Genomic DNA, 12,389 nt, shown 5'->3' on the forward strand with positions numbered 1-12,389 from the left:
TTGTGAAGAGAAGGATCTGGATTCTTCCTCTCGGCCATGTGCTGTTGAAGCTTTTTGGCCGTGAAAACAGGAAGTGATGCCAGGAAGGCGTCTGCACCTGTTACTGTACCTGTTACCTGCTGCTGCCGAGGCCGCCGTGCACGTGCCAGCACACACACACACACACACACACACACACACACACACACACACACACACGGCTGAGAGGATTAAAGTGCAGGTTGGAGTGAGAAGTGAGAAGTGAACCGTTGACTTCACTGTCATGTCACGTCCTGGTGAATATGATGTCATCGTGCAAATCAGTGCAACACACACACACTTAAAGGACCAACATGTGATGTAACTGGACTTAGTTCAACATTTTGGCAAATTGGCCCATTGCCATAAGCCCTATAGTCATAGCAGTAGGTTCATTACCTTTAATTGTCGGTGCAAGCTGTTTTTAGAACGGCGGAGCAGAGCCGTGAGCTGCTCAGAGCTACGCTACGGAGGCTCATGGGATTTCTTGGTTTCCCTCATCAAACTCATCAAATACACAATCCAACAACTCCACAACGCTCTGGTGGACAAGTTGTGAGCTGCACATTCACCACACTATGAGATAATAACACAACGTTACCAGACAGAGTTGTTGTAGAGGGAAATTCAAGCAAAACCACTGATGCACGTTGCCTTCAGGGACAGTTTTTCATCAAGCAGTCTCTGCATTTGCCTCTAAAACACAGAAAAAACACAGAAACAGCTCACGGCTCTGCTCCGCCGTTCTAAAAATAGCTTGCACCGACAATTAAAGGTAACGAACCTACTGCTATGACTAAAGGGATTATGGCAATGGACCAATTTGCCAAAATGTTGAACTATCCCTTTAAATCCCAGTTACATCACATCTTGGTTTGTGTGTGTGTGTGTGTGTGTGTGTGTTTGATCAGGCTAACTCCAGTGGGGAAATAAAACCCCTCAGGAGTTGTGTGTGTTATATTTAAATTACAATTATCAGAGCTTATGTAATCGCAGACCCCATTTTTCTGTGTGTGTGTGTGTGTGTGTGTGTGTGTGTGTGTGTGTGTGTGTGTGTGTGTGTGTGTGTGTGTGTGTGTGTGTGTGTGTGTGTGTGTGTGTGTGTGTTAAATATTCATGTCTCGTCCTCTCGTTACCAACGAAGGACAGAAACACTGTCAGTTTTTGGGGGTTTTTTTTGTTGGGAGGTTTTTTTCTGCTGTGTCCTTGTTGCTAGGTAACCAGACAGCGTCATCACTGGAACTTAGTGATTTGCATCACATTAGCAGCGACGCACACACACACACACACACACACACACACACACACACACCCCGCCCGCCCGCCCTCAGGATAAAACTCTGGTGATTTTTTTTTTAGTTTCCTGCAGTGAATTCAAACCAGGTCAGCTCACAGCAGCAGCAGCAACACACACACACACACACACACACACACACACACACACACACACACACACACACACACACACACACACACACACACACACACACACACACACACACACACACACACACACACACACACACACACACACACACACACCAGCAGAGTCATGGATGGATTATCAGGAAATTGGCCCCTGGGTACAGACAAGTGAAGGGCCCTCACACCCAGAATGAAATAGACACTACACATTATAGAAGGAGCTTTGTTGTTATTTTATGCTTCTACGTCTCTGTGGTCGTCTTGTGTTTCCTTGCAGTCGTTTTGTTTCTCTTGGTTTTGTGGCTCTGTTTCTTTGTAGTGATAATTGTGCATCCCTCTGCAGTCATTTTATCTCCTTGTGTAGCCTAATTGTTTTGTGCCTGTTTGAGGCCGACGTTTTGTTGCTTGCATTGCATTTCGTCGTGGTCATTTTGAGTTTCTTTACATTCGTTTTGCATCTTTGTTTTAGTGTTCCTTCATTTTTGCATGTCTCTGTACTGTAGACTGAATCGCCTTGTTGTTTACAGCTACTTCCGGGTAGAAAACCAGCACATAATTTGAATGAGAACAATAGTAACATTAATGAACAAGACTTTATCGTGTGTTTCACACCGTGTAGACAAATCTGAAATGATTAAAGAAGCATTACTATTTCTGTGTGCACAAGCAAAGCCGTTTTGTGTTGCTATGTGTGGTATTTATTCAGTTCTGGGAATGCAGTTCCTGAATAACATGACAGAGCTAACGGAAGGGCCTCCCGTTGTCGGACACGACATGAAACTACTCCAGTTAGCTCAGTCATGTTGTAACTCAGATATCCCCTGGAGAAAATATTTTTTCATGGAGCGTTTATTGAGTCACTGAGTTATTAAAGTTAAACAGGTAGCTAACAGTTAGCCCGGCTAATCTATGATAACCATGACTAATTACAAAAACGTGCACACAGAAAAAGTAATGTTTGTCCAATCATTGGTTTTATAAACTTTACAAACATCAGATTAGTCTAAATGGTGATATACTGTAGTGACGTGAAAAATGAGATATAGCTAGGCTATAGCGAAACTCTCATCTCTGTCACTATATTCTCATGCTGGTTTTCTACCCGGAAGTACATAACAACAAAGGCGATTCCTAATATACTCATTAATATTACATGTATTTAGTTGTTTAGGTTATTTTTGTGTTATCTTTTGTCTCCCAAACAATAAACGCGAACAGTCCCTTCACTCTGAGGCCCCAGGAGCCTCCTGACCTCCATCCATGATCTTTGTTTTCTTGTGCTGGACGAGATCTGCTGCTTTCAAGTCAAGTTGTTCTTCCACTGTTGCCTTTAACTTTTGTGACAGAGGATCATAAATTGTAGTTATTATAGTTTTTTAACCTGACATCTGTTTTTTTGTTGCAGGAGTCTTGGGGTTCACTGTTCGAAGGTTCGATCGCTCACACTGGACTCATGGGAACCAGAGTTATTAAAGGTAGTTTGTCCTGATTAATGAATAAAAAAGAGGCGGTTATTATAATGTTTGAGTCATTAAGTGGTTGTTAATGCATTTAAAGAAGAGTTTGATATATTTAAAAATAGGCTACTCCAGATGGAGGAGAGGATCGCTGCAGCCAGCTGTCAGATATCTTAGCTTAGCTTAGCATAAAGAACCTTGTTGTTTTCACACTTAGATTTAACAAACAAGATATAAAATGTGAAGTAGTGAGGGTTTACAGGTGCAGATGCATTAATATCATGTCTCTTGTCATTGCAGTTGATGTGTGAACTTGGAAACAGCGTCATCAACCACATCTATGAAGGATCGTACCAAGAACAAGGTCTGAAGAAACCGGTGCCGTCCAGCTCAAGGTGGGAGTTAAACCTAAACTACAGTTCACTATACAGAAACGGTCATATTAGTTATTTAAAGGGATAGTTCAACATTTTGGTAAATTGGCACATTGCCATAATCCCTATAGTCATAGCAGTAGGTTCGTTACCTTTAATTGTCGGTGCAAGCTATTTTTAGAACGGCGGAGCAGAGCCGTGAGCTGCTCAGAGCTACGCTACGGAGGCTCATGGGATTTCTTGGTTTCCCTCATCAAATACACAATCCAACAACTCCAAAACGCTCTGGTGGACAAGTTGTGACCTGCACATTCACCACGCTATGAGATAATAACGAAATGTTACAAAACTGAGCCGTTTTCGGGAAAATACAGAGTCTGCTTGCTGAAAAACTGTCCCTGAAGGCAACGCGCATCAGCGGTTTTGCATGAATTTCCCTCTAAAACAACTCTGTCTCGTAACGTTCTGTTATTATCTCATAGCGTGGTGAATGTGCAGGTCACAACTTGTCCACCAGAGCGTTGTGGAGTTGTTGGATTGTGTATTTGATGAGTTTGATGAGGGAAACCAAGAAATCCCATGAGCCTCCGTAGCGTAGCTCTGAGCAGCTCACGGCTCTGCTCCGCCGTTCTAAAAATAGCTTGCACCGACAAATAAAAGTAACGAACCTACTGCTATGACTATAGCGATTATGGCAATGGGCCAATTTGCCAAAATGTTGAATTATCCCTTTAAGTTTATTACTTTTCAAACACTAAACTCTTGTGGTGTGTGTTGCCGTCTGGTCTGCAGGCAGGAGAAAGAAGCCTGGATCAAGGCCAAGTACGTGGAGAAGAAGTTCCTGAAGAAGCTCGGCTCCACGGAGATCCTCATCAACGGAGAGAGGAAGCCGGAGCGCCGCTGGAGCGTGAAGAAGTGTCGGAGGCACAACAGCGCCACCACCGTGTCCAAAGCACGACGGAGATACCGCCAGGAGCCCGGCAGCACCTCGCCGTCCACCCTCTCCTCCGGTACTTCACCTCCTCTTCTTGTTTTAGCTTCAGCTTCAGCTTCTCATTTCAATCTTTATCATTCATCATACTCTTGAAATAATTTGGCACAAAACTGTACAGAATGTCTTTATCTCTCTCGCTTTTGTTTTATATCGTTTTATATCTTTATATTTGCACATTTTTCTACTTATTTTTTTATTTTTTTTACCTTAAAGAAATAGTTCACCAAAAAATTTGTGGTTTTTTATTCCTCAAAGTGCATCTGGAGACCCGGGAGGCCGGTTCGTAGTCCAACGAAAACTTTATATGAGAGTAATAGGCCCCAATTGGGACATTTTTACAGCCTAAACAGTCCTGTATTGAATTTGCCTGGACCACACTCTTGCGTTCACACGTGTGAACGTCAGAGCACAATACAGGACTCTTTAGGCTGTAAAAATGTCCTAAATTAGTTTCCAGTAAACTCTGGACAGTGTGGAAGAATATTAGAGGGTTTTTGTGTAGTTTTATGGACGTTTTTGTGTCGGGCGCTATTGACTCTCATATAAAGTTTTGGTTGGACTACGAACCGGCCTCCCGGGTCTCCAGATGCACTTTGAGGAATAAAAAACTACTCCGGAGTATTCATCAGCATGAGGGTGAATTTCATTTTTTGGTGAAATATTCCTTTAATTCTACATTGCTGCTGTAACAATCAAATCTCCCATGTGTGGGATGAATAAACAGTCTTATGTCTTACAGTATTTACACCTGTTGACTTATTCCAACCAAGCCAACAGGGAGCAGACTGTACTTTCTCCCTGTCAGAATCATAATTTTGTTAAATCTGGTCACACAGACGTGATATAACAGAATGTTTTTTGAGTCAGATGATGGAAAATATCTCCAAAACAAAGGTGAGTGTTGTGTCAACAACTTTCTGGCTGCTAGGTTTTTCAGAAAGTGCTCGTTATCGTCTTTTAAATGAAGATCAGGCGCTCTGAGACTTAAATCTAATGTTGATACATGAGAGACACAAACCAAGGCTCAGCTGAGGTTTGTTTTTTTTAATTATTTTTATGTTTTTCCTCTGGTTTCCTCACTCTGTCTCTTTCTTGTGTCTCACAGCTGCTGCCAAGTTCAGACGAGACTCTCTGTTCTGTCCCGACGAGCTGGACTCTCTCTTCTCCTACTTCGATACGGGATCTGGGCCTCGAAGTGAGTGACCTGTCACATGGTGCTGCACCTGCACCAACCTCTATGCATCATCACCACAGACCTGCACCAGCCTCTATGGCGGTAACTGTAACTGTAACTGTAAGTGTAACTGTAACTAACGTGTCCATGTGGTGGCGTCTGCTGGTCCGGCAGGTCTGAGCAGCGACAGCGGCTTGGGAGGCAGCACCGACGGCAGCACAGACATCCTGGTGTTTGGCTCCGTGGTGGACAGCGTCACAGAGGAGGGTGAGTTCCCTTTTTATACTAATCATATGTAGTGAAATTCATTTGCATTTTCGTAAAAGTACGATTGACATTTAACAATCTATGTAATTTTACAGTACAAGTCTTTAAAGGGACAACGAGGAGTTTCTATTCGGTTATAAAAAAGTCTCACGTTAATGTGGATGAATCTCCGCTACCCACACTTGTTAATGGGCCCATTTTCGATAAATATATCGTTCTGTCTCTATCGTTATTTTGTTATTATTAGTGGTGGCGGAAATGCTGGTCGAGCCGACCAGCGTTTCCTTCGTGGCGAGTTATGAGAATAACGCCGCCGAACCGCCGTTTATGGTCGGAACTACGGTGGTATGTGAACCTCTTTGAACCTCTGACTTTAATTATTGATGAATGAAAACACGAGTCCGTCTTGCGCCGGTCAAGGAAATGTACGGTGCGCGCGGAGGCTCATAAATGTAGTGTGAAAACGCTTCGCTTTTCCAAAACTCCTCGTTGTCCCTTTAAAGGCCGTTTTCTCAAAAAGAGTTTTTCAGACTCAGAGCTAGAAATCTCCACTTCAGCAGCACTTACAGACACCAAACCTTCCAGTTTTATTCCTCTCTATATTCTGAAGGTTTTTACAGAGGGGATTGTTGATATATCATTCACAGCCTGATTTATACAACATTTTATTCCTAAAAACATGGCGAAATTTGATTTTTTTTTGGGATGGTGACAGTATTTTCTCATTTACAAAGTGATAAAAAGAGATATCCAAAATCCTCCTCTGTAAAAACTTCTGACTCTAATATGTCAACAAAATAAAACAAGAATTTTGAAAGTAGCTTTATCCATTGTTCAGATTTTGGTTCTGGAAATGTATGCAAATTAGCGCATATTTGATTAGATATTGCCTCATTTACATATTTAAACATACAACTTGTAATACAAAAAATATTTGTCTTAAAGCAGAAGTGAGTGATATATTTGTGTTAATATAAGTCTTAAATAGTTATATCTTCAGACAGCAATCACTTCTATAGAGTGTTTGGTCTGAAACACGGGTCTGTCAGTCACTCTGCTCTGCTCTGAGCCGAAGAGAAAACATTTATCGTATCCTACAGTTTTTATCCAATGAGGAGAGAGAACGGCATGCAGGGCTGTGTGTGCAGCCAAGGGACGCCGTGAATGTGGCGACGTAGGGACGAGGACTGTTATGGTGCGTTCAAGGAAACTCGTTTTTTTCCGACCTGTGACGTCGTACCAGTTCGATCTGGTACATAGACTGTACAAAAAGACGTACTGGTACGAGTTCACCGGTCGGAAGTTACGAGTGGCCGTTATAGTGACTTTCACCGGTAAAACAGGTCGGAAAAACACGAGTGGGTTGCCTGGAACGCTACAAAGTCGTAAGTTGTGACTTGAAGCTGTAATTTATGATTTCAAAAGCCTGCCTGGAACGCAGCATTAGCGAAAACGACCGGATCACTCACTTCTGCTTTAATGTCAGTGATAAACTTGAGAAGTTTCATTGTGATATCTGTTATTTAAAATGTTTTACCCTATTCACCTGCAGTGTCTTCCCTTAATCTCTATTTTATTTACATGTGTCTCAAGCTGCTGTTTCTCTTCTACTTCCTGTCAGAGTGCGAGGTGTCCGAGGACTCGAGCGGTGAAGCCGAGCTGGAGGCCGAGCCGGAGACGTCCGACCCCGAGGACGTCCGGGAGCTTCATCCCGGCGCGCTGCTCTACAAAGCCTCCAAGGCCCGAAACCTGCCCGTCATGGCCGAGGCGCTGGCTCACGGCGCCGACGTCAACCTGGTGAACGACGAGGACGAAGGGAAGACGCCGCTCATCCAGGGCGTGATCGGGGTCAGTCTTTTTTTTTTTTAACAGCAGTGTGTTGTTGTGTGTTGTTGTGTGTTGTTGTTGGTGTCGTCAGTGCTGAACATAGACTGTAAAAATATGGACGTAGCGTCCGTGACGTCACCCATTGGTTTTGGGGAGTCGTTTTTGTGCCTCAAATATGGCGGCCTGAACAGCGCCATGTTGGATTGGCCGGCCGAGAACCCGCCCACTGGCCTCGAAGCAGCTGTCCACGGAGCTGCTCGGACCTGTCACTCAACGTTTCTGCGCCCTAATTGGCCAGAGTTTTAACCTAATAACAGTAAAACGGTAGAGTTAAAAAAAAATTCACACCCCTCAGTGTATGCGGGGGTAGAAACTATCGATTGAGACGGAAAAACGTGCTGACAACAGGCTTTTAACATGTTCAAAGTTCAAAGTTATCTTTATTGTCCCAGTTGGGAAATTGATTTGCAGCCAGGATGTCCAAAATACATAAAAACATACAATACCAATAAATACACATAAAACACACACAGAGCAATCAACCTCTGTTAGGAAAAACAGCACATAGAGCAACACATAACAACACATATTGGGCAGAGTAATTAATTTCCAAGTGCATACTGTACAGAGACAAAGTGCATTCATGTGCATTCAAACAAGGTAGGATAAAACAGACTGTGTGGTCAAGACAGCTGTCAATTATCTCACTATTTAACACTGTTCAGCATCATGACAGCAGAAGGAACAAATGAAGACCTATATCTATTTGTCCTGATAGAGACAAATAGATATAGGTCTTCATTTGTTGAGGATTTATTGAGGATGTAAAGTCGGCGATTTTAACATGGGGGTCTATGGAGAATGCGGCTTTCTGGCACCAGCCCCCAGAGGAAGCCCAGAGGATTGCAGTTTTTTGAACGCGGAAGTGACTTCACTTCTCAGACCGACAACTGCCCCCTTGGTGCTGAACCGACCGGTGCCGTTTCTTTTTTTTTTATTCTAGGGTTCGCTGATCGCCTGCGAGTTCCTGCTGCAGAACGCTGCTGACGTCAACCAGAGAGACGCCAGAGGGAGGGGCCCGCTGCACCACGCCACGTATCTGGGACACACAGGGTGAGTCATGATGAGGCAGAAAGACACTGTTCTCCTCAGTCGGCATTTTCATCAGCTCATCATCAACTAACACACTTTCCAATAAGAAACACATGAAACACAAGAAACACACGCACCAAGAGGTTTGTTCCTTCAAATAACGTCTGTAGTTATACTCAGTAGTTTATAAAAGTGTCACCTGCTCTTCACCGACCTGAGATAACACCTGGATGATGAACATAGTGAAGCATTTAAAGGGATAGTTCAAGATTTTGGCAAATTGGCACATTGCCATAAATCCCTATAGTCATAGCAGTAGGTTCGTTACCTTTAATTGTCGGTGCAAGCTGTTTTTAGAACGGCGGAGCAGAGCTGTGAGCTGCTCAGAGCTACGCTAAGGACGGAGGCTCATGGGATTTCTTGGTTTCCCTCATCAAACTCATCAAATACACAATCCAACAACTCCACAACGCTCTGGTGGACAAGTTGTGACCTGCACATTCACCACGCTATGAGATAATAACACAACGTAACCAGACAGAGTTGTTTTAGAGGAAAATTCATACAAAACCACTGATGCGCGTTGCCTTCAGGGACAGTTTTTCATCAAGCAGACTCTGTATTTACCTCTAAAACAACTCTGTCTGGTAACGTTCTGTTATTATCTCACCCCTTTAACCTCTACAGAGTCAGATATTTCCATCATGTGTTGGTAAAGTGGAGTCTTTAGTCGACTCAAATTCACCACGTAACCAGAAACATGACTCTAAATGTGTTATGTGTTATACGATATGATACAATTTGATATGATATGATTTGTTTCTCCTGCCCCCAAGTGGTCAAATGAATACTTGGGGTAATCTTGAATTAGGACATTAAACCAAAATTAACTTATATTATATACATGAAAAATAAAAATAAACTATTTGGTTCACCTTTTGTTTTTGTGTTTTTTGTTGTATTTCAGCACAGTAGCTCATGTATTAGTAGGAAAAAGTTTTGAAAGCAGATGAAAATGTTCTTGCATTGCATTGCCTGTTGTCTGCAGCTGCTTCCTACACATAAACCTTTGAAGTGGTTGATTAACCTCAGTGTTTCCTGTGTGTTTCCAGGCAGGTGTGTTTATTCCTCAAAAGAGGAGCTACGCAGAACGACGGCGACGAGGACGGACACGACCCTCTGAGCATCGCCGTCCAACAGGCCAATGCCGACATCGTCACACTGTACGTTCATTTATTAATTATTTTAATGTTTATTTAACAGGGACAAGGATACATACAACACTGCCACAAAAAAATTGAAAAAGTGATGCATATAAGACGTCTAGCTTCAGCTACTTTGCAGTCTTTGTCCCTGGTCAGGTTTTAGAATAGGATAAAATATACTGAATACAATACAGTAAATGCAATGATACAAATACAGTGGATAATACAGTGAATAGGTAACATGAATAAATAAGCATAGCTGCAAATTTCGGGTTAAAACACAAGTTAAATTTAACATTAAACATTAGTAAAGTGCTGTATTGACAATGACTTGAGATAAGTTAATGTTCACATTTCTGCTGCTGCTTGAGCCAATGTTTAGCTTTAACACTAAACCTCTTTAGTTCTGTTTGGGATTTAATTTCTGATGGTAAAGAACTCCATAGGTGTGTGTATATCTATTATCTACCTTGCACTGAGAGGGATGATTGGCCAAATGTTGTCCTGCATCTTCGAATTTAACAGTTTTGCTTGGTTATGCTCCTTGTCATTGTCTTACAGTTGTCTTATTAAAGATCTGAGACATAATTTACACACATACTTCTTCTCCAGACTTGATGATTGTTTTTTAACACTCTGTTCTTTCCTCTTTGTTTTTTCCTTCTGCCCTGCAGGCTGCGTTTGGCCAGGATGAACGAGGAGATGCGGGAATCTGAGGGACCCTTCGGTCAACCAGGTCAATACCCAACCAGCAGCCCCACTGAGCAGCAGTATAAGAAATGCATTCAGGAGTTCATCTGCCTCCACATAGCAGAGTGTTAGAGTCAGGGGTAGAAAACAATACAGTGCAGGGGGTGCCAAGAGACATTTAACAGAGAAACCTGTGGAGGATCTTTGTTTCCTTCACTCGTTCTTCTTCTCACCGTATTTACTTATTCACCGTATCAGATCCATCCAGATTATTCCCACCGTCTGTCCTCGTCAGACCCCCCCGACCCCCCCACTCAGGACCACACACAAACTCAGTGTTAACCTCCTCTCAGTGATGTCACATTTAAAGCGACTGACTTTTTGCCAAAAAAAATACAACAACAACAAAAAACAGTAGTGAGATCCAATCAGATGTGAGAAACCACTGCCAGGGACGAGCTCACAGCTTCTTCTTTTTTTAAATGGTCATACAGCAGTAATAATCAATAGATCATCAATAAAGTCCATCAGCTACGACGGAGTATTAGGGCCACATTGACAAATAAAAAAAACACAAACTTCGAGAATAAAGTCGTAAGTTTACGAATTTATTCTTGTAAATTTAAGACTTTATTCTCGTAATGTTATGACTTTTTTCTCGTAGGAAATGTACGACTTTATTCTCGTAAATTTACGACTATATTATTGTAAATTTACGACTCTATTCGCGTAATGTTATGACTTTTTTCTCGTAGGAAATGTACGACTTTATTCTCGTAAATTTATAACTTTATTCTCGTAATGTTATGACTTTTTTCTCGTAGGAAATGTACAACTTTATTCTCGTAAATTTACAACTTTATTCTCGTAAATTTACAAGAATAAAGTCGTAAATTTACTTTATTCTCGTAATGTTATGACTTTTTTCTTGTAGGAAATGTACGACTTATTCTCCTACATTTACGACTTTATTCTCGCAATGTTATGACTTTTTCTCGTAGGAAATGTAAGACTTTATTCTCGTCGTAAATTTACAAGAATAAAGTCGTAAATTTACTTTATTCTCGTAATGTTCTGACTTTTTTCTTGTAGGAAATGTACGACTTATTCTCGTACATTTACGACTTTATTCTCGTAAATTTATGACTTTATTCTCGTAATGTTATGACTTTTTTTCTCGTAGGAAATGTACGACTTATTCTCGTAAATTTACGACTTTATTCTCGAAGTCTGTGTTTTTTTTTCTCAATGTGGCCCTAATACTCCGTCGTAATCAGCAGTGTATCTGGGATCAAGCTTTCTAACGGGGACAGGGTGTCCGAACCAAAGATCCTTCTTCAACAGCTCGTTGATCCCAAAAGCTCCAGGTTTTAATTTCACCGTTGTGTTGTTGTAAAGTGGGAGGAGGAAGTAAAAGACCCGTTTATTCTTTATCACAGACACTGTTACATGACTTTTAATGTTGGATGAAAAAATATCTGGTTTGAGAAATATCTCTGTTTGTGCTGGGGTTGAAGTTAACTACAACTCCCATGGTGCATTTGGTAAAGCTTTATAATAAGTACTCACTACTGTATTAAGCATTAATAAATACTGAATTCTTAATTTATAACACATGATTACTCATTAGTATGTAGTTTATAAATACAGTTAGTGCTTATCAATGATGAGTAAAACATTTTTAACTTTATAAACTACATACTAATGAGTATTTATGTGTTATAAATGATGAATTCAGTATTTAATGCTTAATAGTGTGTAGTTATTTCAGAAAGAAACGTCCAACATCCAATCACAGAACAGGAAAAGTTAACTTTTAAACCTGAGGAGTGTTGAAGTGTCCATAGTACCTCCATCTGGCTTCTT

The 12,389-nt window shown here is 41.5% G+C and overlaps 1 protein-coding gene across 1 annotated transcript in view; it reads left to right on the forward strand.

Annotated features, from left to right (window-relative positions):
- Positions 1 to 12,389, forward strand: part of LOC310988707 (arf-GAP with coiled-coil, ANK repeat and PH domain-containing protein 3-like) — a 104,784-nt gene that overhangs the window by 87,115 nt on the left and 5,280 nt on the right. The window contains 10 exon segments of the mRNA XM_083975395.1: positions 2,849 to 2,918; positions 3,201 to 3,295; positions 4,067 to 4,284; positions 5,374 to 5,467; positions 5,568 to 5,599; positions 5,602 to 5,709; positions 7,331 to 7,557; positions 8,540 to 8,649; positions 9,741 to 9,851; positions 10,508 to 10,569. Coding sequence (XP_083831521.1) covers positions 2,849 to 2,918; positions 3,201 to 3,295; positions 4,067 to 4,284; positions 5,374 to 5,467; positions 5,568 to 5,599; positions 5,602 to 5,709; positions 7,331 to 7,557; positions 8,540 to 8,649; positions 9,741 to 9,851; positions 10,508 to 10,569 — 1,127 coding nt within the window.

Source organism: Trachurus trachurus, assembly GCF_905171665.1.
Source record: "Trachurus trachurus genome assembly, chromosome: 7".
In the NCBI taxonomy this organism is placed as follows: Eukaryota; Metazoa; Chordata; class Actinopteri; order Carangiformes; family Carangidae; genus Trachurus; species Trachurus trachurus.